We start from the raw sequence: 16,494 nt of genomic DNA, 5'->3' as shown, positions 1-16,494 counted from the left end.
AATGATCTCCTAGTTTGTTCTCAATAAATCTTTGCTCCTGCACTCACAAAAATGGCACCAATAATAAGTTTAACACATATAATGCACAGTGAGACAGAGGCAACCCCAATCTATCATTCATTCAGGCATGTCAGTGGAGGCCAGAAATACTACACAGAGCTCAACCTTTCTGTAATTAATCAGCTCTGAAGAGCAGTGCAGGCTATCCCAGCAGCAGGGTAAAGTTATCTTGGTTCTTAAAGTCCCTGCAAACTGAGAAATGAAAGGCTCATAAATAACCACAAACCACGGTATCGGGGGAGAAGAGGAGTGTGAGAGTGACAAGGGAAAACAGGACTGAAGGAGAAAGTGGTTCACTGCAGCTTTTACCTTAGCAAAAAACACCCACAAACAAACAAGAAATGCCTTGACATACTTTAAACATACTTTAAAAGCCACTTCGGAGCTTGTAGGAAAAAAAAAAAAAAAAAAAAAAGGAGGGGGAGAGATTCTCAAGGAAACTTATTACAATTGCAAATCATTGGTAATCCGTTAGAGTAGAGCAAAGTATTACGTGGATCCCATATAAATTTCTAGTCCTGATGTCTTGTTTTATTTGTAAGGTTACAAAAACATGCAGTGTTTTGTGGACAAACATATGGTCTTTAGCATTACAACGGGATTTAAAATAAATAAATAATAAAAAAAGCACGAGTACTGCCTTAGGCTCTTGAGAAGATCTCCAGTTTCTTCAACCACTTCTTTACACAGCAGGGATAGCTTTTAATAAGGTTTTAATATGATTTGTTTTGCAAGATAATGTTTCCTGTAATACGATAACACAAAAAATTAAGACACAAAGAATGAAAAGCAGGGAAAAAAAAAAAATCTATGTGCATTTTGGGTAATGCTATAGCAAACTTTTCTCCACATATTTCGACTGTACACCAATCAGCAGGAAATGCATCTGGATAATAGCACGTCCCTGGTAATCAAATGACACTGGGTGTTAAAATGCATTTTTTGGATTGTTTTTCCCAGAAGCTACAAATTAGATATTTTTCTACTGCATGCATACAAGGGCAAATGATAAGCTGTTCCTGGGGACCTAAAATCCTCTAAGAAAAGTTGCCATTTTTCCTCTTCAGAGCTCTGTATCTCAGAGCCAAGCTGGCTACAAGCTGTAGAGACTTGCAAAGTACTTACTCAGGCTAGATGTCTATCTGTGACCAAATAAAAGCAGTGACTTGTATTTTGTGATCTGGGTCACGGTGTCATCTAGCAATTAGCCCAAGTCACAGGGTGTCTGCAAATCAGAGCCATCACTTGCAGGAGATGCATCTCCAGGCATTTACAGGGCACTATCACAATAGAATACAAATCACAGCTGAGTACAATTAAAAACAACCTAAGCTAATTAATTTAATTATATTTTTTAAATTTAATTATAAATTACTTTCTAATTAATTAATTTCATTATAAATTAATCAAATAGCATCTTACAGGCTGGTATCTAAGTCATTATCAACAGTAAAAGTTTCTTTCCTTTGAAAGGACACAAATGGTAGGAACAATTGCAGTTCTGCAGCATCAAGCCAATCTAGTCCTTAGTGTGTTTTCAAAGAAAAATAATAATACTCAAAAATTACTATTGCAGAAGACAACCAAAACAGCAAAGGAGGACACTGCTTACCTCCTTTCTCAATTCTTTTCAACCTACGTTAAAAACCTGCCTTCCCTTTCTAACTGAAGAGTAAATAAAACTTCCCTAGAAGCAAAACCAGAAAAATTAGCCATGATCAGAAGTTCATCCACCTCTTTCCTGTACTCCCCAGGAATGTGTTTCACTACATAATAGTTTTCCTCCCTGAAGCCAGAACAGCCATAAAATGGGGGAAGGGGAGGCTGATTGCATTAGCTTTACAGCATCTGGCTATGCAATAAGACTCTTGAAATAATTTTCTCTAGTGTAGCATATAGCCAACGAATCTGGCACGAAGCAACTTTAAGCATGTGTTGCTGTGACAGCAATGAATTATCACCCCAGTCTGCAGCAAGATTAACACTTACAACCTTGGCATGAAGAGCAGTCTGCTCAGATAGTGTGTCAGGAGCACTACTCCACCATCAGACTTGAAAGGGTGAGCTCACATTAAGAAATTAAGAGCACAAAGATGCAGGCATTTGCCTAAACTGTAAACAAACAAGACAATTTCTATGGGAAAAAAGGCAGCGGAGCCAAGGAGGTAGGAGCAGCAAATGAAACTCTGGGTGGAGAGGGAATGGGAAATGAGATACTGTGTATAAGGTGGGGAGGCACCAAGGAACAGCAACAGAACAGAACCTGCAATTATAAAAATGGGTTTGCAAGCAGGTTTCTCCTAACTTTGACAGAAATATTTAATATCCAATCTACGCATCCAGACAGAGGCATGCAGTGATCAAACCAATCTGAGATGAAACATGCGACTCAAAGCTAGGGACAGACTGCAGCAGAAGGAAACCACTGTCGAGTCCAACTCGGCACGCTGCCCACACCAAATTACCGAGTTGGTTACATCTCATGTATCCTACAGCACCACGCGGCACTACCTGCAAGCTAAGCGCAGATTCAAAACCAACCCTGCCCCGGCTGGAAGGTCCGAGATGATGTTACAACCAAACCAACCCTGCTAAGAAATCCCATTTGGCACACTGCTCCATTCTGCTTTTCCAGCTCATCGACCCCAAGAGTACGGGAAAAAAAAAAAAAAAATGGGCGGGCAGGAAGCTGTGAAGCTGGAGCAAACGTGTTACCATCTCCTTCTGCTTGAACACTCACCATAATCAGACCTTTTTGCTTTTCAAAATTGATAAGGCTGCAAAGCATGACTTCTAATCTTCATCTGGCTCGCTAGGAAAGGCAGTAAAGGAGATTCCACCAGTCATCAGCTACACCTCTAATGCGACTTTATTTCATTTCATGGTCTAGAAAAAATACATAATGTTGACAGAACCGATTTCACAGATTAAGTGTTCTATTTCCAAGATCTTAACTTGAAAGAAATACTTTAAGCCGCAGAAGCTAAGTGGCGTGACTTGAAGTACATGAATGGGTGAAGATAAGTGATTCAGCACTGAGGAAAACCAGAACAAAAGCATTTTGGGGGGAGGGGGTTCTAATTCATAAATTATCAGCAATGGATGGATATCACAGTGCACTTCCAAGTGACAGGGACAGTCCAATGTGCGTGACAATCAGCATGGCTTTATTTACAACATAGCTTTCAGCAGGACATCAGGAAAATTTTACAATCACTCTAAGTTTTATTTCAATCATTCTGCTCTGCAAATACGTAAAACATCCCTTCCAAACTCTCAACTACAACATTACAGATAATTACAAAAGCACTGTATATTCAGAATTTTGTTACTAAGTGATCGCAACTCATCTACTCATCTTACTAATTAGTTCCAATTGCCTGAAATTCAAAGCCTATCTGCATGTGAAAAAGGTGGCAAAAATGCTGCCTAGCCAAAGGAGCAACACTGAGATAAATCAAATTCTGTCACTGAAGTCAGTCTGCAAAAGTTGACTTTGGGAAGAAATAAGGGAACTGCATCTAAAGTCATTCACACGCATATATATATATTTGTGTGTGTGCGTGTGTGTGTGTGTGTGTGTGTGTGTGCATCTTCACCCAAGAGGCATAGTTCAGCATGAAGCATCCAGATTGCATTTCAGTCTGCTGGGGCAGAGGCACCACTTAGCAGTGAATGAGGTGCCATTTGCCTGCTCTGAAACACTAGTTCATTCACACTATTCATAGGGATGCGCCTGCTGCTGCAATCTGAGTGATCAGCCAGAAAAAAAAAGCCCAACACAAACACCCCAGCTCCAAATTCCTGTGAAATCACATAGGCAGCATGAATTTCAAGTTTTGTTCTTAATTGCCCCAGTGGCTTGTAAATTATTCCTTATCTGTCTTCCCACTGCTTTGCTACTTCAAGCTACCGTATCTTTCATGATAGGCAGAACTACTAAATCATTCATCTTTTTCAAAGACAAAATGCCAAAACTCCACCAGCTTTGCTGAGTCTCGAATGCAAGAGATGCCCTGCTGAATCACAAAAAGATGGATCTGTACCAGTATTCCGTCCACCAGAAGAGCAAGATGAGATAGTACCCAGGGAGAAAACGTGGGCTGCTTTCTGTGGTCCATTTGCCTCGTACTCCTGTGCCCAGCATTTGTAAACACTGGAAGCTACAGGGTCCATCCTTGCCTGTTCCCACTAGGATCTGCACAGTTTGGAGGTTGACAGCTTTTTAGTCTCAAAGCAAGCAAGTTCTTCTGAGAAGATGAAACGCCCTTTTACAAACCATGCCACACTAATTAGCTTTTCTAAATCAGACACTTGAAAAATCAGACCAAAATAGGCTTATGCACCGCACGTTCTTTTTCTAAGCTGAACAGTTCATAATGTTGGGTTATATCAACTACTATCAGCGCTACAAACACCACCAGAGTGAAATCCAGGCTTGACAGCTATTTTGGGCTACAGATTAGAAACGTTATCTGCATTAATGGGGCAATGAGAACAACATCCTTTGGGGCAAGAGAGCTACAGAGATCAGGCGAGTCAGTGCCTCTCAGCTCCTCCAGAAACTATCTGCTGTTGTAGCAGCCAGTCAACAGAATTCTTCAGGGATTTACCTGTTCACTGCCCTCGCCTCCACGAGATGGACATTTCACAACGTGTGCTATGCAGGAGATCTTCCCTGCAGAAGATGGCTATTTGGCTGTTAAAGGAAAACTCTGCCTTTAGGCTTGTTTAGGACAGCAGAGACAACAACAGAACTGAGATGGGCCAACAACAGGCCTACCTGAATACACTGCAGTTATGCCAGCTACAGATTTTATTGGCTTTCTAAGACATTAGTTTCTTTCAATAAACCTAGAAAGCCAGCTTACCAAATGAAATAATGAAAACGCTCAGTTTTTTCAATTTTGAGCATGCTTAAGATACTCATTTTCAGCCAGTAATATGAAGGACAGCACATGAAGCACTGTATTTACTCAATCTTCAGATAGAGCAAATAAATTTTGCTCTGAGCATGTGTAAAAGCAGCGGAACATAACATTTTATGGATATAGCAGGGAAGCACAAGTCTAGGAAAAGAAAAAAAATGCTTTAAAACACACTGTTTTAAAAGCCAAATCCTGCATTAGGCATTTCCTCAAAGAGAGATCCATGGATCCCACTCTGTTCCCTTCCGCCGCGGCACCAGTACAAGGGAACCGAGTCCCAGCACAACCACTTGCCCAGGGATGCCCTGATGTGGCTGGTGGCAGAGCTACCACCTCGGCTCGAGCCGGGGAGCGCGTGCGAGGGTTTTACTGGAATGCTGCTCTTCTCCTGCTGCCTCCATCTGGCACAACAGTCCCTCAGGGCTACAGCCAGCTGGCACGGTTTAGAACAGCCTTCGGGCTGCTCCAGACTACACAAGGGAGGAGGCCAGAGGAAAACCAGCACCATAAATAGCTGATTTACAATCCCATTATCCCACCATCCTCAGCTATATGCAGCACGAGCTGGGCGCATCGAGAGCCACGACCAGATGCTTTAAACTAAATGTTAAAGAGTGTCAAAACATCCTAATGGAGTTTGATTAGAAAAGACACAGTAATCTCAAGTTAGCGACAGGCCCGCTTAAGGAAGGAAACAAGTGCTCATAACTTGATTACTTAGAAAAATACTATTCATGTCATTAAATTAAATGTAATATGAAAAGTAGATTTTCTGTAACAGCTGATCACAGATTATAGGCATCCTGCACTCCTTGGTTCATTTATTTTTCACGCAGAAGCTGGAATAGAGGAAAGTTATTTGCATACAGTGAATCACTTCTAATGACCACAAAGCAAAAGGTACGTTTTTAGAGTGGGCTCAGCATGCACGAGCGCATCTGTGAAAGCATGGAGTACCTACAGCAGCAGCTACAATCACCCAGGAACACCCAGCTACGGTTATGGAACTCTTCAGATGAGGTCAGGCATTAGGCACACAGAAAACAATTAAATTCTGCCAGCAGCAAAGCCAAGAGGAAGGCAGTGGTTGCACATGAGCAGCAATTGTTTCTCCAGGCGCCTTGAGCGGCCCCTAAGCCGCTCACCTCCTCTCCCATCGCCCAGACATTCCTCCCCTGCAGCTACCAACTCTGCTCTGCCAGAACAGCTGCTTGTTCAGCCATACATTGACTCATATCATGCAGCCAAACCAGCTGGAATATCATTGACAGCAAAGAAGTTATTTTGCATTATCATCTGGTCTTCTTACCGGTTCCTGGCACAACTGCGTCGATGCCATGGAGCAAACGGCACAAGGGCAAGAACATGCAGTCAAGAATAGTTGATTCCTTAAACTGATAAGAAAAGGCTCATCTACCACAGCCAGAGAGCTGAATTCCATATTCCCCCATCACTGGACTACAGTGATAATGCAGTAAATTAAATATTCTTTAACTGCTCTGTTGCTATACGTTGTGCTGCACCTGAAGAGCATCTTTCTTGGTCAAAACCACTTTCCAATTCCATCTTGCATTCACATCTCCAATGCAGATAGCTAGATAGATAATACCAACATAGATAACTAGCTTTTAATTTCAGCATTAAAGCAAAAACGCATCTTAAATTTGACATTTTTATTTGTCCTTCCTACCACTGCCTCAGACAACTTGGTTTGCTAAACCACAGAAACAACAGGCTTTACAAAATACTGGTATAACATAGACTCTCTTCAGATTAGGGCCCAACTGGAGTTCCTAGCTCAATGTTTGTGTTTCCACAGCCAGACTTTTGCAGCATGCCGCCTAAGACGACAAGAAAACCTCTGCCTCCTGTTTCCTGAATCTTGTGATAAGGCCCCGAAACACTTGCATTCCAGTTCTGACATGTGCCTGTGACTTTAGGCATATCCTGATCTCTCCTAAGTTTCCCTGTCTGCAAAATACCAGCTGGATGAACAAAAGATTTACTAAGTATGACAAAAACCATTTAACTACTGCTCCATGCTTTTCTTTCATTTTTAGTTGGACACTACTATATAGACAAAATTCCCCCAAGGAAAAAAGCACTGTTCTATATACCAAATTAAAAACTTTGGGACCTCTCCATTGCACTTTGTGGGCCCCTTCAATACACACATTAAGCAGTTAAAAACAACTCTTCTGCACATGCAAGTCTGAATCAATTCTGGTAATTGAATCAATACCAATAATTACAAAAAGGTGCCACAAGGAAACTGAGTTCATTGCGACATGACTAAAATTTAAACATCAGGAAACATCATGGCAAATCAAACTACTACATGGCAAAGAAATTCTTCATGAAGAAGAGTCATGTCCTTCATGAAGGATAGTAACATGCCATTAGGCTGGATAAAGTACAAGCTGAAGTTCCTTAAAGAACAACCCCACGATGACAAAAAGAAGCCTCTGTCCCTCTTTCAGCCTGTAACCAACAAAAAGTTGAAGGAATTTTCAAGTCTTTGCCCACGTTACCATTAAGATCATTCCACTACCACAAACACAAACTGTAGATGTAAATGACTGATTTTTAACAGTCCAAATAACCATATCCAAGTAAAGAAGACTGCGTAGAAACAGTGTTTTAGGGATGTTAGCTAAGGAAGCAGGGTACAAAACGGACGATACGAGAATTTGGCCCCTGGTCACTAGCTGCCAAGCAGGATGGTGATTCAGTGTTAGAAGTCAGGCAGTAACATGAAGGTAAGCAAACACAGCAAGGGAAATATATCACCTTAAGACAAATCATGCATTTGTCACCAGAGAGCTCAGGATCACAAAACCTCATCTAATGAAAAAGAGGCATTGAAGTGAGTCAGCTAACCCAGGGATCTGCACTTACAAAGTTGACGCACATCTGGTGTACGATAAAACTTTTATTTGCCAAGTATATGCTAAAGAATGTCCCTTAAAAGTTACCATCTGACTTGCATGCAGTAACAAGTCTGAGTACACAGGACAGGAGCCCAAATTATGATCACACAAACTTAGTCAAGTAATAGTAGATGGTTTCCAGGGAAAAGGGGAGAGGGGTGAAAAAAGAAACTCATCTTCTCCATTCTGTACAGAAAACATGGAGGAGAAAAAGAGTCTTTTGTGCATTCAGGAAAAACAACCAAGTTTTATTACTAATTCTGTAATGTTCACTCTGTCAAGTTATACATATTACCCTTAAAATTCTTTATATATACATGGATGATAACAGCACAGTTTATACTAGGGCAAGAGTCAAAATACTCGTCTTCAGGCCGAATAGGACACTAAAGAAAAAAGGTAAACATTCAATAATCTCTTAGCTGAAATGTAATCACCTCTACAATCTGATTCTATGCAAAAACAGTGAATTGAACATATATGTAGTCAAACATCTAACACGCATCCATCTACATATTATATGTACGGATGCTGAGGAGCTCAACTGTGTGTGTGCAAACTTTTACAGTGTGAAAGCAGCCCAGTATAAAAGAAGTTAGGCACAAAGACTTCCTAAATTCTCTTTTTGGAGTTATTGAGCCATTGTCGTATTTAGCAATCCGCTTCCCACCATGGCTTTTAGGATGAGGATATTTTACGTATTTGATGCTTAACTTTGCCAGAATTTGTTACAAACCACCAGAATTTACAACAGCCTCAATATTTACGCTCAAAAAACGCCACATTTGTTAGCAGTGTGTTGAAAACAAGTTTTGGTTATCATGTCCACTACTTTTGCGAGTTTCACCTTGTCCAACATCCAATTTCTAAGCCCATGGCAGATTTAGTATCCTGTGGTCCTTCACAGAAATATTTCCCAGGGATGTGCTGACATCACCAATGATACCATGCAGAAGGTAGACAAGAAGAGTCATGTTAATTTCAAGCTCCATTTAACACAGGAAAAGGGAAAAAAGAAAGTCAATCTCTACTGACTTGAAAAATCAGCAGAGACAAAGACACAGAAGAATTTAAGAATTTTAAAACTGTGTTAAAGATAATTTAGAGTTTCTTTTTTCTTTTTTAAAAAAGAGTGATACTCTACATAAAACAATGATTAAAAAAGTTCAAGTATTAGATGTATTTCACAGGACAGACTGTTTGCTAATCAGTTACCTACTGATAACACGAATCTCAGGTTACTTTGAGTCACCTGGTGTCTGGTAACAGTTCATCTTACTGATAGTCAAATAGGTCTTGGAATAAACAGAATGATTCTTTTTCTTAAAATGACAAATGTCAACACAATGTAGGCTGTCCTACCTCTACACTAAGTCATGTGCAATCCTGAAGCTGCTATGCAAGTCACAGAAATGTGGTACCCACACAGAATACAAGTTAATTTTGTAATGAGCAACTCCTTACAGTATTGATTATATTACTAGCTAAAGCACAAAGTTCTTTCTTTTAACTAAGCAGAGTGTATGTAAAGGACTGCCAAATCAATATGAAGAACACAGCTACCAAGACAGCTTCCATTCAGTCAAAATTCATCTATCTCGTTCTAGAACTGCTTCTGCTTAGAAGAGCTTACCAGTTCGGGACTCTCAGGTAACACATGGCATATTCTGTTCTCCAACACTGCTTGCTGACAACACCGTTCAGGATAACAGAATAAACTGGAATGTCACCAAAGCATTTCACTCACCTAACTCTATTCCCCATAAGCGAGCAAGAGATTGAAGACAACTCCTATAGGCAGCTCTTTCTGTCCAAGTCCAGAAAGTCTCTAACAAATGTCACTCTTCACAGGTAAGTAAGATTACTTAAAAAAAATAAATGAGTTGTATTGAATCAAACAAAAAATGTATAGGTTACAAAAGGTTATCTTCAGATTACCTTTATTGTGATGTCATTGTATGTTGTATTTCCATATTTTCATCGCCTTTGATACTGTTATGTGTTAGACATCAATACTTTAAAACTCATAGGACTACAAGAAAAGAAAAAAAAATACCAGCAGCTATCAGCCAAATGAAATGGAAGTCCTGTATCTACCAGGAAACAGATTAAGAAACCATTGCCCCAAGTCAGTCGCACAGACAGAAAAAAAATATGGGTGCTAGGGTTAATATGGAAGACACAGGATTTTAAACTGAGTTCATCTTTCTCTGGTTTAAAACAGATCAGTCACTGCAGCCACCCTAGGGAATCAAATTAACATTTGCAACAGCATTTGTTGGGAGGACGAATCCCTAGGGCATGTCCCAAAGGGCAGGATACCGTTTTGCTCAGAGACTCTCAAGAAATAAGTAAGAAGAACAGGGAGTCAGCAGTGCTTGTGAGCTTGTGCTACCTGTTTCTAGCATTTACTCACATATTTGGTACTCCGGTTACTAAGACACAAAATCCTCAAATGAAAGAAGCAGAGAAGAAGGCTTAGAACTGATCAGCAACTCCAGTTTCACGTGAAAGGTACAGATTAAGACCCAACACAAAAACGAGAGTATCAACTAATCTCTGTTTGGGGTTTAAAGCTTTGATGGCTTAAAATAAAGCTCAACAGATACTCCAACAAATCAAACAAAGCTGTCCCACTCTGCTCGCCTTCACACGTCTAGATGGCATTCTGGGCAATTCAATATATATATATGTATTTTTTAAAGCAAAAATATCATTAACTTTAGAGAAAATTCCAGAGATGCTAAGATATACTACGACCCCTCAAGGAACCTTCCCCCATAAGGAAAAAAAAAAAAAAAAAAAGACAATTATTCCATAACAACTACTACTCCTGTGCCAGGCTCCGTGACAGGGATCCATCTAACCTTTAAATCAGAGGGAGAGATGAGCAAGTGTCCTGGTTCTGATGGTTCAGATCCCCCAAGTCAAGAATTCATTACCTCAAACTGCATTGAAAACGAAATGCATTTTTAAAAATCATGGTAGAGGATACAAAATAGTGATTAAATCTATTAAAGAGATGAAGGACTTGTATTATATTTTTCTCTGATGCAGAAGACATGAGATCAGAGGAATGTTCTCAGTCTGGCTTTGCTAACAGAAGCCCACACGTATGATGGTCCGCTATGTATGAAACTAAAATTTGAAGCCTTAAGATTTCTCCAACCAAAGACTGTGCCTTTGCACCAAGAGGAAAGAGAACGTTACCTTCAGCAGTTTTAAGTACCTCTGTACTCCTTAGAGGTTAAGAACTAAGAAACGCTGTTCAGTTACAAAACTGGAGGCTTCTTGAACAATGAAGCTTGCAGTTGATTTTGACTGAAGGTAGTCCCCACAACACATGGCAAAGAACATCCTTCCCAAGAGAATCGGACAGGCAGCTGAGAGTAGGCAGCTGAAAAAAGAGAGACATGCTTCTTGAATCCTGGACTCCTCTTTCAAATTCTCCACAGGGCTTGTAATCCAGCAGCTTGCTGCATATGCTAAAAAACGTTAAAGAAAAACAAGCTAAGATTTCCTTATTAATTTAAGAAATCAAAACACTGAGTCTGAGGAGGCGGCACAGCCTGATAAAAGTTCCTGGCCCCTCTGTTACAGTAAGAAGCAAACCACCTAAGTAGCATCTTCCTGTTCCTGGCCAGGTACACGGGCAAGGCTGGAAGGCAGAAAGCAAGCGAGCAAGCCTCAGCAGGCCGTCTATGAGATGTTCCACCATTAGCTTACCCCCAGCTACAAGCATATCTTTTTAGCAAAAATTTTACACACTGTTTTAGACTGAACTACAGAATCTACTACTGAAACCATGACACAGCATTTATTTGCTATGGGATTCCTAAACTTTTTCTCCTTGAAAGTCAAGAATTGAACCAAAGTCACTTCAGTTTTAAATATCTATGAATTAATTCTCTGTGAAGCATGAGAAGGAACTAGGAACTGAAACTCTTTAAGTGCATAAATGATAGTAGGGAGAAGGATACCTGTGGAAAGGTCATTGCCTAGGAAGAAAATGGTTCTTCATATCTGAAGGCTTCCATCACTCTGGACTGCCCCACATGGGGAGAGAATAATGGGAAATAAAAAGAACAGAGGCTTTCAAACAGAAGAACTATGCTAGAGTACGTTCACTGTAAATGACAGTGTGCAGCCCCTGACAGTTATTCTTTGATCTATTGGCATAAGTACAGAACAAACATTTCTGGAACTGCAGATAGGACCCTGTGCATATCATGACTATGGTCATGATTAGTAGTTCACTTTTACCATGGAGTAATACAGAGTAGTGATAGTAAGAACCATGCAGAAGAGAAGATAAGTTTTCCCTTCAAGGTGTGTGGTCCAGTAAGACAGAATTTAATTGTAAATTATACTGCCCCTTCAAGTGCTGAAGCCATTACTTACCAGCTCCTAGACACAAAGATTCACATATATGTCTAATTTCACAGTGAGGAGGACCAGGAACCATGTTCAGCCCTGCAAAACAGTTTTTTTTCCTCATCTGTAATTCTAAAGAAATAAGCAAAGCTTTTGAAGTGTGACCCTACAGATAAAACAGAAAAAGCTGACATGAAGGGCTTGCAGAAAGTCTTTTCAGCATCCTCAGTTTGCTCTATAAATACTGAATGTGAGGAGGTTGTCAGATTTAGGGACCCCTTGTACTGTGTCACTTAATTAAATGCAAGGTAATTTCCAATACAAAATATTCAGGGTGAAATCCATGACCAAAAGTTGATGGAAAGCTCATATTTATTAAAAAGATTCTAACCACCACAATCAAAAAAAACGAAGGCTTACTAATCAAAGTCCTAAAGCCAAGATAGTCAACCCTAATTCTGTACCACTTTACATGCAGCTAAAGTGTTGAAATCTAGTTTGAACTTTTAATCACAATGATTACAACCTCAAGAGCCATTCTTCTTTAGACTTCTTCCACCCCTTCTCCTGTCCCAATCTTCAGGCCATCTGACCATCAAGTTTTATCTTCACTTCAACTTTCTCCCCAGCAAAGTGTTTACACCATTGCAAAGCCTTTCCATACAACAGCACGCACCACCACTGCTGCACTTTATGATGTGGCCAAGATGCAAGCTTAGCTTCTTAAGGCAGATGAAACGATGCACCAGTATGATAGCCAAAAATCACAGAGCAGACAAAGCTTCCAAAGCAAACATAGCCCTGAAGCCTTCTCCAATATTCCAACTCCAATATTCACCTATAAATGTATGCTCATCACTACTCTCCCTTCTGATGGAGAAGCAAACGTACCATCGGATATGGCTCATAGTTACAAAACTATCTCTTTTCAGCTCTTCTATTTTCAAGTCTGAATTTAAAGCATACTGCACTAAGAGCTGAAGCTCATAAAGGCTTATTTTCGGAAAAGATACTAAAAACAAACAGCAAGCAGTGTTAAAATGGTCTTCCAAAGCATAATGCAGTAAGCAGTGCAAGTAAAACTGGAGGAATGGACACTTTCTGCCCCCTGCAGTTTCTACTGCTATCTAATTTTTTAAGACAGCCTTAGAACAGACAGAATGTTAGTGTTCTAGAAACCTAACAATTTAGCATCTGGTTATCTATCACCAGACAGCCAAGACAGTTTTTACAGTTATGTTCATCTGAAAAACAATTAAATTAATCAACACTTTCCATTAATGATCAACTATATAGTCAGAATGTTTTCTACATGATAAATTAGATGATGTGATTGTTCTTGGTTTCGCAAGATATACAAATATCGCTTTTTACAAAAATGTTCTTTAAATCTACCTCATGATTCTGGTTAGGAACAAAAACATGAATTCTCACCAATGTATAACAGACTCGCAAGTACAAATAAAAGAAAAAAATACACAAAGACCACAGTTCAAGTTATTAGGCCATAAAGATCCCTTCAGACATAAGATGCAGCTAATAAAATTTTACATGTAGACCTGTAAGTGATAAATACAGACAGAGAATTTTTGCAGAGTGAAATTCCATAGGAGAATGCCTTACATCCCTATTCAGAAGAATACTCTAGCTGACGCTTATATCCTTTCATCAACCTTTCCAAATGCAGCATGGCAACTGAACCCCAAATCCAGGTAGTCACTTCCCATTACGTGTTACTTACTCCCATACATTTCAGGTTGGCTGAATTCAAGAATCCAACTATTTTCAGACTGATAACCTGCTTGAAAGACAAAAAAAAAAAAACCAAAAACCCCCACACAGAAAAGAGAACCCTGCATTTTTAGCATATGCTTGGAAAACAGATGCTTTCCTTGAGATGATAGCTAACTTTGAAAAAAAAAATCCCTTTCTGCATTACCAGCCTAGCCTACAAAGAGGTAAAGAAAAGGTGAGAAGAGATTACAGTGGAAAAAAAAATCCTTATTTCCAGTTTCCATCACGACTATTAGATTTTTGAGAGAAAAAAAATGTTACAGCATAGAAATAATACCTTTAAAATGGATTTACAATATACGCTCCATATTAAAAAAGGCATGCTAGTGTTCACTTGGTTAATGAAATTCTATTTTCATTCATCAGCGTAACACTTGGTTCATATTGGTCAGTTACATCTCACCTATCTTTCTTTTCCTTCCAGCCTACGCATACCATTTGTCTCTATTTAAGCTATATGTACCACGTATTGCATACCAATTTGTATTGTGACACATTAGAGGTTGAATAAAACCAGATTTTTCCTGCTATACTTCATAATATCAATTTGCTGAGGTTAAAAAATATTGCAGATGGCTTTAACTAGCTTGCAGGGCTACCAAATGACTAAGTACATTTAAAACACGCTTTCTCTGGGTTTGCATTTTATCTCTTTAAATAAAATACTGAAAAATCTGGCTGTACTGCAGACACTGGGACACAGGAAACCATCCTGAGCTACCTCATCTCCAAGTACATCCCTCCCTCCTTCCATTACTAGATGTATTAGGGATAATAGGCCAAACAACTTAATGCAAAGCAACTGGGATCAGGAAGTTTTCAAGGGGTTGCTTCAATAGAAACAGAACCTATGTCTTCCACCCAAAAAAAAAAAAAAAAGGGAAGAAAACAAGTTTTGCTACATGCTGCTGCATTCCCCTTGCTCGCTCCTGCACAGAGGCGCTGATAGAAATCTGCAAAGTCACTTTGAAGTAAGAACTAGTTGATTCTGGCGGGGGAAAAGCTGTAATTAGCTGAAGAGTTAGAGGGCTCCCAGGCACGGGCTTGTGGCCACGGCTCCGGTTTTGGGAGCCCACGTGGGAAAGCAGCGCCCTTCCCCTCACACCCACCCCACCTCGGCCACACGGATGCGGGGGCCACGCGTGCACAGCCCCTTGCTCCCGTGCCCCGCACGCGGAGCCGGTCCCTTCCTCCTCCTCCTCCAGCGGGGATCGCATTTTCCAAGCGGATTGCGCGCTAATCTATATTGAAATACACGCGGGGGAAACGCAGGAGCGTCGGCGCGGGGCTGCGGAGGCCCCGGCGCACAAAGCTCCGCCGCAGGCCGGACGTGCCCGCGGCCCCGGCCGCCCCTCCCCCGCCGGGTTCCGGGAAGCTCCTCGCGGCGGCGGCGCGGAGCGGAGCAGCCCCGGGGCAGGTGGGAGGGAGGGAGGCCGGGCTGCCCCGTCCCGGTCCCGCTCCCTTCCTTCCTCCTCCTCCTCCTGCCCCCCACGGCCCCTTGGCAGGGAGTGTGTGGGGGGGGGGTCGGGCCCACCTGCGCCGTGGGCAGGGCAGGGCGGGGGCCGCGCGTGTGCGAGCAGGGGCGGGCGGCGGGGGGACGGGACGGGAGCGCGCGTGGGGCGCGAGCCGCCCGCGGGTACCTTGCGCTTCCTGGTCTCGGCCGAGCCGCTCCACACGAAGCACTGGTAGATCGCCCGCAGGTTCTGCTTCCAGTTCTCCACCTTGAAGCCGGTCACATGGCAGCACCCGGCCGCCGGCGGACTCATGTCAGACCCCCCCACATCAATCCGCCCGCACACGGGCCGGGCCGGCGGGCAGCGAGCCGGCCCCTTCCCCCGCTCCGCAGCGGCGGCGGCGGCGGCAGCGGCCGCGCGGACACGGGCCGGGGCGGCCGCGCGCCCGCCCGCGCGCCCCCTCCCCCCGCCGCGCGCCCGCCCTCCCGCGGGGGCTCCGGCCCCTCAGGCCGCCGGCGGCCGCGCGGCCTCCGCCGCCCCCGCAGGCTGCTGTGGGGGCGCGGGCAGCGGCTCGCGCATAGAGCCGGGGCTCCCCGCCGCCACGGCCCCCCGGCTCCGAACAAAGCGCGGCGGGCGGGCGGGCAGCGCTCCCTCCCTCTCGCTCGCTCTCTCCCTCACACACACAAAGATGGGGCTCTCTGAGGCGAGGAGGAGGAGGAGGCGGCGGCTGGAGCGGCCGCTGCCGCCCCCGGAGTGGCCGCCGCTCCCTCTACCTCATGGAGGCCGCCGGGAAGCGGAGGGGAAGGGAGGGAGCGCGGTGGGCGGAGGGGGGGGAGGGAGGGGGGCCTGGCGGCGGCGGCGACCCCGGCGCGAGCGGGCGTGTGTGGGGAAGGGGGCGAGTCTCCGCCTGCCGCCGCCGCCGCCGCTCCCCCAGCCGGCCGCCCGCTCGGCTCC

At 42.9% G+C, this 16,494-nt stretch overlaps 1 protein-coding gene across 2 annotated transcripts in view; it reads right to left on the bottom strand.

The window, feature by feature from the left end:
• USP22 (ubiquitin specific peptidase 22) overlaps positions 1 to 15,957 on the bottom strand; it is a 92,856-nt gene extending 76,899 nt beyond the window's left edge. Inside the window, exon 1 of one of the 2 annotated variants that reach the window (XM_088527774.1) lies at positions 15,727 to 15,957. In XM_088527774.1, the coding sequence (XP_088383900.1) occupies positions 15,727 to 15,852 (126 nt within the window). In that variant the 5' untranslated portion in view covers positions 15,853 to 15,957. The remainder of the gene's footprint in view (positions 1 to 15,726) is intronic. The other variant, XM_088527773.1, reaches the window with a different exon arrangement.
• Positions 15,958 to 16,494: the final 537 nt, after the last annotated feature.

Source organism: Tinamus guttatus, unplaced genomic scaffold, assembly GCF_059628265.1.
Source record: "Tinamus guttatus ecotype Peru unplaced genomic scaffold, ASM5962826v1 Tinamus_guttatus_pri_ptg000291l, whole genome shotgun sequence".
In the NCBI taxonomy this organism is placed as follows: Eukaryota; Metazoa; Chordata; class Aves; order Tinamiformes; family Tinamidae; genus Tinamus; species Tinamus guttatus.
The sequence above is the reverse complement of the archived record's forward strand: the minus strand, read 5'-3'. Positions and strand labels throughout refer to the sequence as shown.